The sequence below is a fragment of the Cuculus canorus genome, chromosome 3 (assembly GCF_017976375.1).
Source record: "Cuculus canorus isolate bCucCan1 chromosome 3, bCucCan1.pri, whole genome shotgun sequence".
Classification (NCBI taxonomy): domain Eukaryota; kingdom Metazoa; phylum Chordata; class Aves; order Cuculiformes; family Cuculidae; genus Cuculus; species Cuculus canorus.
In genome coordinates, this window is record NC_071403.1 from 41070111 (window position 1) to 41089274 (window position 19164).

General features: G+C 37.9%; 1 protein-coding gene across 1 annotated transcript in view; it reads left to right on the plus strand.

The window, feature by feature from the left end:
- Positions 1-19164, plus strand: part of LAMA2 (laminin subunit alpha 2) — a 347214-nt gene that overhangs the window by 316452 nt on the left and 11598 nt on the right. The window contains exons 51-58 of the mRNA XM_054061626.1: positions 1686-1824; positions 5950-6070; positions 8874-9092; positions 10427-10575; positions 12949-13125; positions 13931-14147; positions 16159-16218; positions 18676-18788. Of these exons, the coding sequence (XP_053917601.1) occupies positions 1686-1824; positions 5950-6070; positions 8874-9092; positions 10427-10575; positions 12949-13125; positions 13931-14147; positions 16159-16218; positions 18676-18788 (1195 nt within the window). The remainder of the gene's footprint in view (positions 1-1685; positions 1825-5949; positions 6071-8873; positions 9093-10426; positions 10576-12948; positions 13126-13930; positions 14148-16158; positions 16219-18675; positions 18789-19164) is intronic.

Below are 19164 nucleotides of genomic sequence, written 5' to 3' on the forward strand. Positions count from 1 at the left end.
AGCCCAAACCGTTCTGTGATTCTGTGATTAAATCACATAGAATGCTGGCTGTTGTGCTGACAAAACACTCTTTTTTGTTATTTGTTTTTAATCTAGTTATTGGGCTGGTAGAATCTTACCTGAGCCGTATTAATTTTGTTATGGAGTCCGTGACATTCTCTGTGCATTTATGTCCAGAAGTCTTAATGCATTCTGAATCTTCAGGGTCAGCATGAGCCCCTGAACACACTCTTACTCCTCTGTCCCTTGTGGTGCCAGCTCTCTACCTGACCTTTGCATCTCAAACATAGCCCCACTCTCTTGTCATTTGACTGAAGTAGACTTGGGAACTGGTACACTGGCCAAAATAACTCAGAGCTCTCACTTGTAGATTTGCTGCACTTTTAGACAAGGAAAGTCTTGTTGCTAGCTGGTTATCGTAGTTCATACTTCACTCAGGAGGTATTAAGGAAAAATATGTCTCATAGTTATAATTTATTCATATCATCCTTCTGTTTGTAAAGAAAACATATGTATAGAAATTAAAGGGAAAATATTCTATTTACAGTGGGTTATAGCAGGAAAGTCTATAACCACATGCAGTTCTCTTTCATTCCTGAAAACTGTAATTTGGTTTCAGGTTTTGCACATTCTTTCTCTCTTTTAAGGCATTTATTTAGTCAGCTGCTTCTACAAGACTTACCCGTGGGGAGATCTTCTATCAGAGAACATTCTTCCTCCCATCGCTCCTTCCTCTCCACAGAGTATGCATTAGCTCTTCTAGCCAGTCCTCCCTTTGAAATCCCCTGAGGTTGACAGGTCTTTCATCTCCAAACACACTCTATTCCATCCTTAACCAGAAATCATGCTGGTAGCTTTTTTAATTAAAATAAAGGTTCGTTTCATTCCTTAAGTGTGTAGACAGCGGGAGGTGTGAGGCTGTGGAGTGTAGATAGTAAGCAATCTCTTGCATTTAACTGTCTAAAGGAATTAAAAAAAGAAGGAAGGAACGAATGAATGAAGGAATGAAGGAATGAACGAACCCTTTCTTTTCATCTCTATGGTAGAATTCCTCCCTGCAAGCTGATCAGCATTTCTCAGTGTGTCTTGTCTCTTTCATTGAACTTTATATTCTGTATTAATCCATACATTAAAAATACACATGGAACAAGCATTTAAATTGGATGGTTATATGACTCCAGATTGAGATTAGACGTGAGAACAAGTGGCTGGTTTGGGTTTGAAAATGGTTTAGAGTGACTGGTCACCAATCTCTAAGGCACATGATGACAATGCTTAACAAACTTTTACACTAAAAAATCCTGGTCAAGTGACAACCTTTGTACTGAAATCACAAATTAGATGTAAAATAATGTTTTCTGCCTTGATTTTTTCCTGGAGTGTTAGCTCCAAATTACATTGACAAGAAGAACATTCCAAATTGAAACAGATTTACAAAATATGTAAAATAAAGCATACAGAATTACTATAGGTATTCAGGTTGCTATGGAAACAGAGGAAAGTGCAGGTCTCTTCCTCTGCCCATAATTGGCAAATTGGAAATCCAGTGTCTTAATTGCTAAATACAACCCTTCTTGCCTTTACCCCCACCTACCAACCCTTCAAGTATTTATCTGTTGCTTTCTTACATTAAGACATCCTTGTTTATGTCTGATATTTTGAAACTAATCTCAAATCTTTTCCAGCTAACATATCGATTGTAGACATAGACACCAATGAAGAAGAGACCATAGCAACAACTTCTTCAGGCAGCCACTTTGGACTCAACTTAAAAGGGCATGAGAAAATATATTTTGGGGGATTGCCAACTCTGCGAAATCTGAGGTAACTTGATTCACACTAATTTCTTTACCCTTGAAAAGAGATTGTAAATGCAGTGTAATCTTATTCTCTGTATCTGTTTCTCAAGTTCACTTGCAGTAAATGAATGGTGAGCACCCAACACACCCGACGTTGCCAGATCAATGCTTTATTTACATATATTATATATTTCAATGTGCTTCACACAGCTCACACTACAGAAGTATAATGGAAATCATGTTAACAATTTTCTGATGCTGTGCAGAACTGTGATGTAGCTTACTTCATCTTTTTATGTGTTTTTTATTTAATTAATAGAATTTGTGACTAAAAACTTGCATAAATGGCTCCATACCTCCAAAAAATTAAGCACAAGTGTTTACCTTGTGCATCAGTAGAAAAATAGAACTACAGACAGCCCCTCACAGGGTTACAGTTAAATGAGTTTGCACATCTGCATAATTAGGGTCAGTATACTTTAAATACATAGAACATTTTTGTGCTTATAAATGATTTAAAACTATTTGTAGACCAAAGTTCCTGGGCTCCTTAGATTAAATTCTTCCTGTATTCAGAAAATTGAAGTGTATGATACAATACTCTTGATATGTTTAATGTAAGTAGAATGAAATATGGCAGCCTCTTCCCTTCAGAAGCCTGATCCTGAAACTCTTACTCAAGTAAAATTCCCATTATTTGTTTTTTAAATATCATCTATTATTCTTGGTAAAGTTTAAGTTAAGCTTTAATAAACTGAGTAAGTGGGATAACAGATACTTGAATTTAGTGGCTGTATTACATGGATATAAGTAGACCAAAAAGCTTACTTGTAGTTTAAATGAATATTCAGCAGTTTTGCAATGACAAGAATGAGAATTCTGTGCTACACTGAATAGATGAGCAACACAGAAACAAGCCCATTAATCTATGTCAACTTTAGCTACATGGCATAATGACAGCCTTGAAGTGGTCTTGTGCACAAGTAACTGTTGTAATTAGTCCACAAGCTGATTTGCAATTAAAAGAAAAGACATATTTGTTAATTTATTAGGTTAATAACTGACCTCTGATGTCAAATCACCCAGCAATAAAAAGATCTAAGATCTCTTTTACTAATGAAATATAATACTATATTCTGTAAGTGTGAGATCACACTAGTGCATAACAAAATGTCTACAGCAATTATCTTCCCACAAATCCTTTGTGGTTGCTTAGAAATTCAGTGTACCCCAGCTACTTAGGCCTGTGGTAACCATTTTGCCTACAACTATGATTCATCAGTCACTGGGACAAGATGAATGTCATGGTAACTTAGAATCAAGAATAGTGAAAGGAGGATTAGATACTACAAACAATAGGCACTGAGGTACTCGTGACTTTGTAATTACCAGGTCATGTCAGTTTGGCCAAAATCTTTTACACGGTTTTTTTTTTTTACTCACAATGAAGTATAGCAAAAAATTTTAAAAGGCCTCTGACTTACAACATTTTAATGTAGCTGTTTGCTGAGTAACCCTGTTAATTATTATGGCTTGATAGAGCATATAGAATCTCACCATCCATAATGTGATGTTTGTAAACGATGTATATCTGCTTCATTGTGAAATATTTTGAACCTTGCTATTAAGTATCATTTGCTACAATTCATGTAATTTTGATTTTCGGTGGTTTTTTGTCTTTCTTTCTCACCCTAGTATGAAAGCAAGGTAAAAATAATTAGATTATTCGCATGACTTGCATGTGCCTAGTAAGTGCAGCTTGAAAGCACAGGCGGCAATGCAGAAGCAGCTTGTGGGTAGTATCTATACCAGCTGTTACGCTAAGGCTGTTAATTCAGCGAGCTGCTTCAGCTGCAACAAGCAAAGCTGCTCCCAAGTGCTTACGCTGTCATCTTACCTGCTGTGCACATACCTAGCCGAACAACTTTTCTTTTCTGTATACAGCTGCTTACTTCAGCTGTGTTTCTTTATAACATTGGAATGCCTTAGAAGCAAAGCTGCGGCAAAGCTGTATTGCCAAGTTTGGTTGTAATCTCCAGGCTGTAAGAGCAACGTAGTTCCAGGTCAGCGAGAAGCACTCCAAGGCAGTGAAGTAGTTACTGAGGCGGGTGTGAAAGCAAAGTGCAGGTTTTTGTGAAATTTGCCCCTTCTGAGTTTAAGAGCAGGAGGATGAATGGGGGAATAGGGGAGGTCACCTACTTCTGACTGTGTTTTCAGTTTGCAACTATTTGTGTCAGTTGCTTTTGCTTTGATATTCTCAATGTAGGAACTTCACTATGTCTTGGAGCTTAATTCCTGGTTTGAATTACAAAAATATATCTTCACTCCCATCCCACACCCAAACCTGAGAAAGTTTATTTCTTCCCAAGCTATAGAAATCCTTGCTGCTGTTCCCTTGAAACTGGAGGGAAAAAAAAAAAAAAAAAAAAAAAAAAAGCCAAGAATTTATGCCAGATGTGAATGAACTTGGACCTTGTTTTGTATGTTTTGGAAGGGAACAAGGGTAAATGGAAGTCTTTAAGAAAAAATCAAGCAAGTGTTCAATGTCTGCGAGGATGTAGAGTTCATGCAGGTTGGAAATTAAAAGATAACAGCAACTGCTTGTAATGGGACAGCAAAAGGGCAGTCTGTAACCATAAAGGACAGGAAGGGCTTAGGAGCGTGGATGTTTTCTGCATGACAAAGACAGAGGACCATGGGCACAGCTTCTAAAGACATGGCAACACTGTTCTGCTGCCAGGAAGATGTATCTGTAAAGGAACTGAGGAGGAAGTAAAAAATGAAAAATGAAAGGCGACTATAACTACGTGATCATAAATAAAACAAAGTATGGATTATTTTAGAAAACCAGATGCTTACTTTAACTTACACAGGGGATGCTAATTTGCCAGAGAATACACCGCGCTTGCTGGGATGGCTGAAATGCAAAGAATGGCTTTCAGTACCAAAATATGCAGCTGAACAATATCTGTGCAAAATGGTTTTATTTTGTAATTAATAGTCATTTCAATCTTTTCTTTCCTTCCAGGGATCTGAAATGTTTGGTTGGTTTGGGGTTTATTTTCTTCCCTCTAATAACTCCTTATTTATTTTCCAAATTCATTTTTCATTCTTTGACCTGTTTATATTATTCAGATATTCTATGAAGCACTCATGGATAATATCATGAGTGAATTAAATAGTGCTTTTTCTTTTTTTTTATTTACTCTCCATGCTATGAATAGCAACTTTTTTTCTGAAATCACTTTATAAGACGTTTCTTCTTGCAAGCCTGGTTCAGATGTTGCCAGTAGTTGTGGTCTGAGGCTGGGAAATAATATTTTTGCTTTCAAACATGCTAGTAGCTTTTGTTACTTTAAGGGGGTTTCTTATTTCTTCTGGCAATCAGCTAATGAGCCAGACCATGGAACTTTGCCATTCTACTACAATATTTTCCTGTCTTGGTTGGATAGTCAGGTTCTATTGCAAACCCAGGTGGGTTTTTTTTTCTTTAACTGCCTGAGATCAGCAAATGCATTGCTGTGTCACAAGGAAATATGCAGTGATTTTCCTAAGAAAGATACTGGGAACATAAAATACATAGAAAATAAATGTCAGTCCACCTGAACATAAAGAATTCTTAAAGGATAAAAAAAAAATCAAATGAAATTTTTTTCCAGTCTTTGGTAAATACTTAATCCAAAATGTTTGCTAAAGTTTCTCTTTCATTAGGATATAGCATGCAAAAAGATGAGTGAAACATTTGTTTTCCAGTTAAGGTCCCTTCTTGTTGTTAAGATTTCCTAGTTTGCATCTTTCTGCTTTGCCTAAGGAACAACTGTTTCATAGCTCACTGCATTTAAACACCCTAGGTGACAGCACTGCTTTACCAAAAGAATTATAGGAAATAAAGAAAAAAATTGACAGGTGACTGTTGCCAATTGGACATGAGATCCAGTACACTTTTGAGTGATGGAAGGCAGAGTGTAATATGTGCTGATAAGAGGCATAAGGCAAGATGTACTCATTTGAGTGTATGTGTGTCTTTAAAAAAAAAAAGCCAGGCAGCTGTCCATCTGAAAGTGTGTGTGTGTGTGTGTGTGTGTGTCTGGCTGATTGTGTTCTCCCTAAATTCTGTTTGTGAAAATACATTGTACTTCTATTTTTTTAGGCCTGAAGTGAACTTAAAGAAATATACAGGTTGCCTCAAAGACATTGAAATTTCAAGGACACCGTATAATATATTGAGTAGTCCTGATTTTGTTGGTCTAACCAAAGGATGCACACTAGAGGTTAGTCTGACTTCCACGTATTTTTGGTCTTAATGGGTATAAATATTTTCTGGTTTCTGATTTTACGGCATAGCACATTAGTTGTATAAATCATAGTCAGACACACATACGAATCTAGTTTGAAAATCGGAATAGTTCTATTTAAGAGAAAGAAAGATGAATTAACTTCTTGGACTATCCCTAGACGGTTGTAATATCCCTAAAAGGTAGGATTTTCTGAAATCATAGAACAGTTTGGGTTGGAAGGGACCTTAAAGATCACCTAGTTCCAATGCCCTGCCATGGGCAGGGACACGTCCCACTAGACCAGGTTGCCCAAGGCCCCATCCAACCTGGCCTTGAACACTTCCCAGGATGGGGCATCCACAGCTTCCCTGGGCAACCCAATCCAGTGTCTTATCAAGAATTTCTTCCTAATGTCTAGTCTAAATCTTCCCCTCTCCAATTTAAAGCTATTCCCCCTCATCCTATCACTACATGCCTTTGTAAAAAGTAAAAATGCTTAGCAATGATCTAGCTTTGTTTCAGCTTACTTAAATGGAAATTATTGACACTAATGAGGATTGAATTAGGCAATGACATATTGCAAAAACCTTAAAAAATTTTGATGAACATAAAATCCAAAGATTTATTTTTTTTTAAATAGAAGTTATTGCAAAATCTTTCATTACAGAAAACCAGAGGTACTTTGACAATCAGTATATTTAGGGGTACCTGAAAGAAAGTCATCCTTAGGATAGGAACTGTAGAGCACTTACTGTTATGAGTACTGTTACCGCTGAACTGGAAGGCACATTTCACATTCCTAGCTGTTCACTAGGAATGTGCAAAACTGATGTTATTATTTTAACTTTAAATATATACAACTTAATTCTAATTATTTTCAGTTGTCGCTGCTTCTAATTAACAGGCTTGCAATGTGTATAAAATTCAAGGAATCTGATCCTAAGCTTGAGAGAGGTTATAGTAATTTTCTATGGAAAAGAAGAATCTTCATATATGAGAAAATGTTTGCAGTGAAATTTGTCTTCAATAAATCGTTTATATTTCTTCCCTGGAAATGTATACCATTTAAGATAGTTTTGCAAGCAACTGTATGATCTCAAGTGCTGTATCAGTTACGACTACAGCAAATCCAAATGAGTTTTTGTTAAACAGATACTTTCCAACCATTTTTCTCCAAAATATTAAAAATTTCCTTTGAGCAATGATTGAAACCTGGCCAAATAAAGATGAGTGCCCTCTTTTGCTGTGTTTCATCTCTTCTGTCTCTGGCCTTCATCAGAGCAAAAAGCACACAGTAATAGGACCCTCAGACATGATATAAGGCTAGATGCATCTGTCATGAGATGGCCATTTTTTTCAGGTTTGTGACAAAACTAAACTGTAAACAACTGGATTGCTCGAATACTTTCCAATCTTACAAATTTGAATTAGGTAAAAATTTTCACATTATTTTGTAACTCTTGAGGTTTCAGAATCTGAAATCTAATTGGATTAACCATTTTGTTGGGGAATTAAATAAGATCTAATTGTACAAAACAAGAAATTTAAGGTAATTAAAAAGAAGTGAAGTAAAAGCTAAGGATAAAGACTGGATATGCACTCAATTATTTAAATACCCTCAGATTTCAGAGAAGGTGAACATCATCAGCAATGATTTTATCTCGCTTAATAATCCATTATATCTATTCCTGAAAGAGGTTCTACTGTACAAAAAAAATGGTGAATTATTTCAAAAAAAAAGTCATTGTTTCTAGAGACTGGTTTTCTGCACTGGAAGAGTAGAAGAATTGGCAGTGATTACAGAAAATCTCCAAGAATATGCAGTGATTTATTATTTGATGACATATACTACTCTTGAAATTTTGTTAATGGCTGCTAATGTCCTAAGAGCTGGGCTGTGTACAGCAAGTGCTTCATTTACAAGCCTGAGTCATCAAGAAAACATTGGTGTTTAGTGAAACAGTAATGATGAAACAACAATGACAGATTAATGGGGAGTATTTTCTGGGCACATTTGACAAATAATAGAACCTAGTTTATGTTCACAGAATCACAGAATCACAAGGTTGGAAAGGACCCATTGGATCATCGAGTCCAACCATTCCTAACACTCCCTAAACCATGTCCCTCAGCACTTCATCCACCCGTTCCTTAAACACCTCCAGGGAAGGCGACTCGACCACCTCCCTGGGCAGCCTGTTCCAGTGCCCAATGACTCTTACTGTGAAGAATTTTTTTCTGATATCCAACCTGAACCTCCCCTGACGGAGCTTCAGGCCATTACCTCTTGTCCTGTCCCCTGTCACTTGGGAGAAGAGGCCAGCTCCCTCCTCTCCACAACCTCCTTTCAGGTAGTTGTAGAGGGTAATAAGGTCTCCCCTCAGCCTCCTCTTCTCCAGGCTAAACAACCCCAGCTGTCTCAGCCACTGTTACCGATTGTATTGATTTAAAAGCAAAATCTCATTGAATCAACCAAAGGCAAACATATATATAGAAGGAAAAACCCACCTGTGAGCAGTTACTTTTAATCCAAGAGGATATACTGAAATAAGACTGGAACTTTGTCTTCCTGTAAGACAGGATTCCATAAATACTCTAATGATGCCAGATGTAAACAGGTAAATTAGTGTTTGCAGAACACTTTGAGAAGTAAATTGCTTAGTCTTTAAGATTACTTTCCATCTCTTCACAGTAGTCATATTTACATTTATTATTTTTGTTAAGAAATCTTTCTGTATATTCATACTCTTGCTTTTAATCCTACTAATGCACTTTCCTGTCCTCTTTTTTTCTGCAGAGCATTTATACAGTTAGCTTCCCCAAGCCAGGTTTTGTGGAACTGCCGCCTGTCTCCTTTGACATAGGCACAGAAATCAACCTCTCCTTCAGCACCAAGAATGAGTCTGGAATCATCTTGTTTGGCACAAGTGGCACAGTTGTCCCCCCAAGGAGAAAGCGCAGGTACACTGGGAGGAAAGCTGCCCCACTGAGGAGAAAGCGCAGACAAACGGGGCAGGTATGAGGAACCTAGCAAAAGATAAAACCCACAATTTTACTGAACTTTTTCCACTTGGTTTGTTTCAAGACACTTTATACTTTCATTATTTTTAATGCTATTCTTTATCTAATGAAGAATCTGGTAGAGACTCAGAAGTGGTTTTTTGCATTTGACTAACAGTTTCTCTTACAGATTTACAGTGAGGCACCGATTGTTTGTTGCTAAACAACAAATTTGTTTTTCTATCATATAGACACTTTCATGTTGTTTTTTTAGTCAAACCTGAATATTAAAGATACTTTTGTTCACTCATTCTGAGGACTACTTATGCACTATTAGTGTGTGGAAATGTGACTCATTCCTGTTCATACAGGCATAAATTAGGATCATTCTGTTTCCCCTAAGACCCCCCAAAAAAAAAATAAATCTGCTACAAGCACTGCAAGGTAAGCCCCTGTATTGCTGTGCAATGCAAGACTTAAGAATGTTCCAGCCTCTCCTTCTCTTCCATAAAATAAAAATATGCAATATAAATCCATTCTGAAGAAAAGGATAGAGGCAGGCTGTTCAGGGAACTTAGCTACAGAATCCAAATGACTAACTAGTAAAAGTGTGATTGTTCTTAGAAATTATTCAAGCCTTGATTAATTATAAACCTCATGGACAAGTATAGAATAACAGAGATAAACAGAATATTTTGATGCCTTCTTTGTTCAGGACTTCTGGGAAGTGATATTCCATGATTCTCCTTCCTGTCTGTTTTGGAAAAGGCTTTTCAGTGACCTGTAGCAACACACTCCAGGAACAACACATTATAATGGCTCTCTCGGATGATATTAACTTCAGGGTAGGGGCTCCTTTATCATTACCCAGCACTTCAGGTCACAGAAATGAGCATGACACTCATTGCTATAGTAACTGGAGGTTAGATCCTGAAATCTGCTACAACATGATGTTGGTTGCTAGAGTAACTACTAGCATGATTTGCCAGCCATCCAAACACAGAACTCGCACTGAGATCAATGCTGTTAAAGGCTTGATGGGTTTAAGACCAGGCCTTGTAACAGCAAAAAGAATTGTAGGTTAGAAGTCTTCATCCTTCCCTGCAAAATAGATAAGCAGTTTTGATGAGACTTTTCCGCATGACCTCATTTTATCCATTCCTCGTTATAAAAATACAAGACAGTCTGTATACGGCAATAGCAGCAGAACAGAAACTACAGTATCTTTGCCATGGTGAGTAAATTAAAAAACACTGTAAGAAAATTAAACATGCACACTAACGTAAAAGTAAGTGAAATAATTCCTTTCCAAATGTAACTTACCTTCTTGTACCAACATACACATTGCAGGCCTACTATGCAGTGTTCTTGAACAGAGGTCGACTAGAAGTGCACCTCTCCACTGGGATACGGGATCCCCACAGAATCACCATCAAACCAGAGTCTGGCGAGTTTCACGATGGCAGAGCACACTCCATCCGGATAGAAAGAGCTAAAGGGTAATAAATATCTAGAAGGGCAACAGACCACGCAGCACAACTATTTCAGTAAAGCGAATGTACCAATGTCATTACCAATCCATGCAAATGAGACAATGTTGAGACAATTTCAAGTAATTCCTTCCTTATCCAAATGTTTTCTGAAATCGCTTTCTGACAGTGATTCTTATTCTGCAGAAATGGGTTTACATGCTTTCACAGGTTGTCAGCCTGTTTCTCCAGAGACCTACATTTGTCTGAATTGACATCTTTAAACTTCTGATACTTGGAAAATATACTTTATTAATCAAATCTGTGGATGAGAAAAACTGCAGCAACGCTGCGCCTTTTCAAGACATGTAGAAAAAAAGACTGTTTTCAAAGTATATGAACAGCAACAGTACAGCAGTCTATAGTCTTTTAGAGATGCCATGTGCTGGTGTATATTCATGAGGTTGGGGTGGTGCCCAGGTAAATATGGTAAAACAATGAAGACAGTCCTGAATAAATGGCAGTCACTGTTATTGCTGGAAAGCCACTGCAGACCATCTCAGACGATGCTGTTTTAAGCAGAATTTCACCAAAATTCCTTTGGCTTTCCTCAGAGGTGGTAAAAAAATGCTAATTACAATTCATCGTTCAGAAAGTGATTAGAAACAGCACTGCTCTATTGTGTAGAACTCAGGCAGTCAGTATTATTTATGGCCTGGAATAACCCTTGTTCAAAATAGGATTTGTTGTGGACATTTGGACGTACAAATGTGTACATACTGTACAGAAATTCAATGAATTAGTCCAGTATGGACAATGCTGTTCTGTTTTGTTTAAAGAAAAAAATATCAGAAAGATGTACTATCCAGCGTATTACAAAATGCGCTTAACCAAGCATTGTGAACCCTGGGCTTCATCCTTTTACCCTCACAACACTGCAGCCTTGTCTAGCAACAATTTCTGTCTTTCTAGTCCCGAGGTGTCCTGTCCTCTTTTTAATCTGCTTTGCTTTTCTTTATCCTTTGTCAGTATAACTTTCTGACTGAATATAATCTATTGTGTCATTAAAAAAAACCAACTTGTAAATAACGCCTTCAGACAATATCTCTCCCCAGACTCAATCACTAGTTCAAGGTAAAACTGCAAATTCTTCAGGAGAAAGAGTTATTTTGGAAATGGATGACTGCATTTTGCGAAACATTTTGTGTCACTGTGACAGAACACAGATATGTAGATGATAACAAGGAGCTCCTAAACAAAAACAAGTTAGTTCTTTTATGCAGTATTATAACAAGTACAGCAACTTGACCTGTGAGAGTACATTAGGACACAATGGCTGTACAATGCCATCCAGTGATGATGCTTGTTCTGATGAAACCTCTGTGTTTTCAAAGTAACTCTGTTAGAAATCAAATTGTCTAAACCTTGCAGTTTCTGTAAGCCAAAATGGATATGAAAAGTTATAAATTAAGATTAACTCCTCCTCTGCTCATCACAAACTCAAGTTTTATGTGATTAAATACGAGGAACACCCTTTGAAAACTCTTCAGAGAAATAATTGTCCATATAATTATGAAGTATTTGCTTTCTCTTCCAAGGTAATTATGGGACACTGTTGAAGGCTAGTATACATCATTGTATGGTTCTGCTTGGACCCAAAATGTATATTATGATAATGGCTAAAAAAGAGATGAAATATTGCATACTGATGGAAGAAATTGACCATCAGTAACCATGGCTATCACACAGCAGCACAAAGGGTAACTGGAGTCCTTACAGTCCAATTTCTCTACATTTTCTCTGAAGGCAGTGGAGAGAAGTGTCCTCTCTGGAACACTTATCAGAAACCAAATTAATCTGTTGCTCTGAACTGCCCACTGAGAAATCTCTTTGCTCCTGCTTCCACTGCTGAGGGGTCTGGGCAAATCCTAGATGTGTCCTGAAGGACACACCTTTTAATACCCCCTTACTCCAACAGATGGGGCATAACTTGTGCAAACTTGGAAACAGGGAGCACAAACAAAACATGCCCCCATGCTGTTCCTATTCTGCTGAGCACTAGATGATTATACCTACCATCCCAGTACAGCAGACTGGGCTCTTATCAGGTCAGTGTGGCACACTACGAACCACTTCTTCCTATTTAACCAGTGACTGGTATTGATGCCTCTCTGCAGCATGGCTTTAAAAAGCTCTGTCAGAGAACTACCAGGGAAGCATAGCAATAACTGAAAACCTTCTAGTGGTTAATATGCATTTAATGTTAGCTGCTAATTACGTAATTTGGGTTGCTCAGTGTTACAGCTGGTGTAGGAGTAAATGGAGCCTGCAAAGTGGTGATTTCAATACGAGTAATAACCAGAGTAAAATATATATTTCTTTGCTTTCAAATCTTTTTCACAGGATGTTCACTGTACAAGTAGATGAAGACAAAGGCCAGACTCAGAGATTGCCAACAGACCACCCCATCTCTGTTAGGAAACTCTTTGTAGGGGGTACTTCTTCTCAGTTTCAGACTGCACCTCTCAGGAATATACCACCATTTGAGGGCTGTATATGGAATCTTGTCATTAATGCCACGTAAGTCTCACTGATGCCAACAAATTTCCAGTTAGTGAGGTCTGAATAACTGTCTTGACTGCCAAAAGAAACTCCATTGATGCAAGGAATAATACTAATAGCAAATCCTAGAATATGATCTGTTTTCTTTTTTTGACTACAATATACGCTCCACAGGCTATTCAATTAATGAACTACTTTACCAACAAGCCAACACCTGGCTATTTATCCATAAAATCAGAGAAATTCAACTGTAACACTGCAGTAAGACTTGCTTTAGTGACAGGTATTTACAGTGTTCTGTAACACTGTATCTTAAGTAAGGTTGATCACCAAGAGCATACAAGTTCTGAGAACCACCATGGGAATTAACTTGCTTTGTGGAAGTGCATGCCTCAGTAATCTGGAAGGCACATTTAAGTAAAAAGAAAGGGAATGGTAAATAAGGTAAAACCTCTGTAAAAGTTCCCGTCTAAATCTTTCTTTAACATAACTGAAATACCTATATTAGAATGTCATCACTCCACACTCCATCAATGTACATTCAAGAGAAGGACTTCTCCGCAATGTGATTCAGCCTTAAGCTGGTAAAGTTTGCCAACGAAAATGCCTGTCACTCTACGCTGACTGTAGAAAGGGAAGTCAGTGGTGACTATTGCGTCTAATTTAAGTGTCCCACTTCTGTGCCTGAAACAGATGGGATGAATCCTGACTCTCATGTCCTCTGAAGAGGAATTGCACTGCAGCACATAGCTATTCTGTATAAACGGGTAGTAAAAAGTAAGGAAAATTAATAACAGAGATCAATTTCTTTGTGTATTCTCAGCCCCATGGACTTTGCTCAACCAGTGTCCTTTGAAAATGCGGATATCGGACGATGTCCCTCTCTGGAACCAGAGGTTAGGCCACCTGAGGATGAAGATAAACCAGTCCGCACAGCCGTCCTGGTACAACCTGAACCAGACACTAATGGGGAGGAAGAAAGACCAAGGACGACTCCTGCTTCCCTTCCTCCTCCAACACCATCTCTCTCTTTAGCACTTGTAAGTGTAGATCACTTCCCTCAGGTAAAGTTTGAAAAGTTTCCCTTCCCAGGGAAAACTGAAAGGTTAACCATCAAGAATAATGAAGTAATTTGACACAAAAATGGTAACAATTCAGCATGGTATTGTAACAACACCTTTTGCAGTAAAACCTGTGGATAATAGAAAACCGGTTGATGTAATTTGCTTGAATTATTACATAGTAATTTAAAGAATCATATAGCAGTAGAATTCCCTTTAGTTTGCATGCTTAGCCCTAATCCCTTTCACTTTAGATGTAAGCCAAGAAATATCTGATTGGAATTGGAAGGGAAATTTTCCTGTGGGAAATCCATCTCTTGTGCTATTCTCCAAGGCACACGATAACTGCCATGTCAGTGACAGAATGAAGAAACAGGTGAACCAGAGATGTTCGTTTGATATGGCAGTTCCTCCACTGGTATTTTGTAACTTCTGTAACTGGCTTCATGTGATCTTTGGACTATTTTGGGAGGTGCTCCCACACTGGATCAGGTTTAATCTTCACTCCTATTTCACACCTCACTGACACAAGATTATAGGACACTGAATTTGTTTGTGCTGGCTTTTTCTGTGTGACCCAGAGACTAAAATTATCAATTAATTTAAGACCACACACGAACACACAAAAAAGCTGTGATTTTTAGTGTCAGCTGTAAGTCTCTCAGAGACAAAGGAACCTGAATTCATTGTTGCAGTCACTTACTGTTACCTGACTTGTTTTCAGAATTTATATCTGGTTTTCCTTGGACACAGGTAGGATTTCTAACAAAGTTTTCCTACAAAAAATAGAAAAATGGCACTAATATTAGATCAAAACCCCATACTCATTAAGGTTAAATTTATATTTGACATTCGTGCCCATCTTCATTAACCGTGTGTATATGGCACAGCTTTATCTAGAAGGACTTGTAAGGCTCTACTGAAGTCTCCACAGCACAGCATGCATCTGTGTACCTGGCAATGGGAGCCTGGGCTTCAAGATAAGCAAGTTCCATCTTAGTTATTACCTTGCCCTGAGCCCCAGAGTCATATATATCGGCCTTTTTAATGCTCCAGGGCAGCATTTTTTATTCATTCCCACAAGGTGGAGTAGTTGTAACATGAGGGCTCTGATGCATCCTTCTGTTTAGAATTTAAAGTATGCAAATTTGCAGTATAGTAAGGCTACCGTAGAAGATAGGGCACCAGGCAACAACAAGGTAAAAAAAGTTTATCCAGTTTATTGCTCACTGTTGGAAAGAGCGCAGTCATATCATCCCTTGATCAAGCATTGCAGACAAGATAAAACAACACAGAAGCACATGAGAGAGAAAGTACGCACTGTCTAGGACTCTAAGCACTAGCTTTTAACTTGCAAAATTGAGAGGAATAGATCTGCTCCTTAATACCAAAAACGAGTCCCATTGTAATTAGATGTTTTGTATATCACATATTTAGAGCCATGATAACTCAAAACAGGAGTTCAAAATAAAAATCTAAATAAGATACCATTAGTCCAATTGTTCTCTTAGAAAAAAAGTGAAACAGTTTTAGTATTCTGAAGACTTGAAAGTATTTGAAATAAATCAACTTCTGGGTAGTTTTTGTGTTCATCTAAGAAAGTTTTCCCAAGTATTTTTCTGGGGAATGCTGCAACAGAATAACTTGTGTGACAGTTAATTATACAGAAAGTCAGTGGAGGGCTGTGTATTGAAAATATACAGCAGGAAAAAATTATATCCACATAGTAGACTTAAGTAAGGTATCTGTTCTACTTTAAAAAAAGCCCTTTTAAGGCTTTTTTGTCTCTGTTATCTATCTGCATGAAAAAGGGGAGAGGAGTTTAATCTCAAATGAAAAAACCCTACCCTCTGCTAAAGGCAAAACAAGATCTAGAAGTTGGGAAATACACTTGTCACCAGTCTGCTGCTGCTGCTTGCTATGGATGCCAAAATATTTTTCTATATTGGGTAACTGCTGCTTCAGCCTCATGTTTTTCACTGCTTCTCAGGATTCACTTGCTACTGAAATGAAGAGCGCCAGCATTGCTTCTGCATTTGACTCCATGACGGTATCTTCCACTATTTTTCCATGCATTACTTCATTGCTTCATTAACACTCCTCAGTAAACTATGAGGACTACTTCAGTGGTGCTTCCTTTTTTCCCTAATTACTTTCTTTGTAATTGCTAACATAGCATTGTTTGTAGAGAATGTGTGACAGTCCACCAGTGGGCTTTTCTATGCTTCGTTTCCACTGTGATACACACTTAGCTTCTTGATTACCAATCCAGTCCCTGACATCTGATAAGGCTGAAGTGTGGCTTAAGAGTTCATCTTGAGGCTCTCAGTTAATATGGGTAATTATTAAGCAGCAAGCTTTAAGCTCAGGACACTTTTAGGCCATTACTGAAAAAACAAAGCTGAAATATTTTAATAGAGGCTGGTGATCCATGCTTAGTTCACAGTCTTGTGAAGGCTGTAAACCTGCCTATCCTTAGATAAAGTGAAAGCAGGCACAGGCTTATTAATAAAACCTGGAAGATTTTTAAGCATGCCTTACTGATGTTTCTTCCTTTTACTTATGTTTCCACATCAACTTAATGAATGCTCACTATAATAGATTAGTATTTATTAATAAATAGTTGGTGTATGCTTGCTATGATTCCAGCCATCACAATGTATTTGACACTTCCCCCTACACCCTGCCCTTCCTTACAGTCCCCCTACACCCTGCCCTTCCTTACAGTCCTCCTCCTGGGATGAAGAAAACCAGCAGTGTTTGCTGATGATAGGGAGCAGCTAAAGTGTCAGGGCCAGAGCTTTTACTGATATATATTAGCCAAGGATCGAATTTACTGTCAGAATATTTCCCTTTACCATGTAACACCATGCCAGAGAAAAGTGTGTGTTAATGTATTTTCCAATTCTTCCCTGTTGTTCCAGTACCAGCAATTAGTCCCCATCTTCAAATTTTAGCAAGCCCAAATGCTATTGAAAGTATTATATACACAGTATTATTATTAACATAGATTTTAAACATCTAGATAAATGTGTAAAGCTTAAAGTAATCCAAAACTTTACCCAACATTATGGGAATATGATTTTTTTTCTATTTGATGGTCACTGGAAGACTACTATCACACATTCATAACTTTGTTTGGTCCTGCTGAATTTTCCCTGTTTCTTCCCGTTCATTAAACATTGATATATTCTTATCATAATGCATGGTGTTCTACTCTGTCATATTCAAACTGGAGCACACATTTGGAAGACTAATTTTTAGAAGTGCTCTATAATGTTGTGAAGATTTTTGTGACGTGTGACAGCAAAAAATGTAACAGCACTGAAAAACTGAGTGAGGGGGGAAATAAATTTTCTCTTTGCAGCTGAACTCTCAATGCCTGATGAATCACTGATGACATTTTCAAAATGTTTCACAGAAAGGACTCTGTCAGCAGAGCACCACACCTTGTGCTTTGCAGGTCTCTGCTGAATCAGGGCTCAAATAAGAGACTGTTGCTAATCCAAAATGATATCAGCCACAGTGCTTGAAGGCAGAGCTCACAGCTATCAAAGTTTGGGATTTTTCCAGCAGTATTGTCCTGATATTGTGTTGTGTTAGATCCTTTGAGTAGTTTCTTCACAATACTCTCAGTGGGAGGCAGAAGCTAGACATGACTAGGAGCTGGTAATTACCACGGTCTCTCTTTGCCCCAGGCACCCGTGTACAAGAGCATTAGTGCCAGAGATTAAAAGACTTGGCAAAATTAAAAGGAGTAATTTTACTGGGCAGGGAATATTTTACCTTCCATTGTTGTACCACTTTAAGATTAACAGAAGTGGAACAGACAGGGAGGGTTTTCTTTCTTTACCCCCTGGGTAATGTGTCTGCATTAGACAGCTCAGGGAGTTTAACACTTATTGGTTCTAAACATCAGTTATTCAGCTTCCCTTATTGTTTGGGGGGCCTTTCAACAGCACCAGGGGAAACAACAGCACATTAAATACAGAACAAAATTTTAAAACAATATAAAGAGGTGAAATGGGGGCATCATTGACAGGTAGAGAATATGAAACTACTTGTAATTCATTATTTTTAATGCAACTAGATTTCAGGTCAACAGCAAAGTATCCCTTTAAAACTTAAATCTTGCTTCATTTCTGCAAGAGAGCATGATGCTGTATGAAACTCAGTTATGTGAGCTAGGAGTCCACTGAGCCACCTGGAAAGCACTTAAGACCCTTGTAAACATCCATTGGTGGCATGAAAGCAACAATGTTCATATATTGCTTTTATTAGTTTTTACAGCCAGCTTAATGAGCTCTGCTTTGACACCAAGTTCCTGTCATGCTGGTTTATAACTTTAGCTGGTGTGATGGGACTTCAAGACGCCAGAAAATTGCAGGGCCAGTGTCTAGACTAGGTGGAATATTGTCACTCCTGAGCACCTGGAAGACTTCCAGTGTGTGCTTAGCAGAGATAGATACAAAATATGACATTTGTGTGATTGCTGTATATTTTGCAGGACTCCTGTGCTGCTGACACAGAACCAGCCGTTTTGGAAGGTGGCAAGCAATTTGGTCTTTCAAGGAACAGCCATATTGCAGTTGCATTTGATGACACCAAGGTGAAAAACAGGTAAACCATTGAGTTCAGCAGTGAGTTTTGAAGGAATCATGTGCTAAACAAGGTGCCCCTCCGAATATTCTCAAAAGCATCTCCCGAAATTATGGGCATAACCTGGGAAAGGTCACGCCTCATAGCTAATTCATTTCATTAAGCAAACATAAAACATGAAATCTAGGCAATGAAGTGCCCACCTAAGTAGCTGTCACAAAACCAGTTTGCTTCTTTATTTGTAAAGATTTGGGGACACACAGATCCCAGACTGATTTGCACACAACAAACAGAAAAAATGGAACTGGGTCATACAACTGAGTTCATAGGTTGCTTTTTCAGAAGCTTTCATGGTTCCATAACTTGATAATTTCTTGTAATAAGCAAACATTTTCCC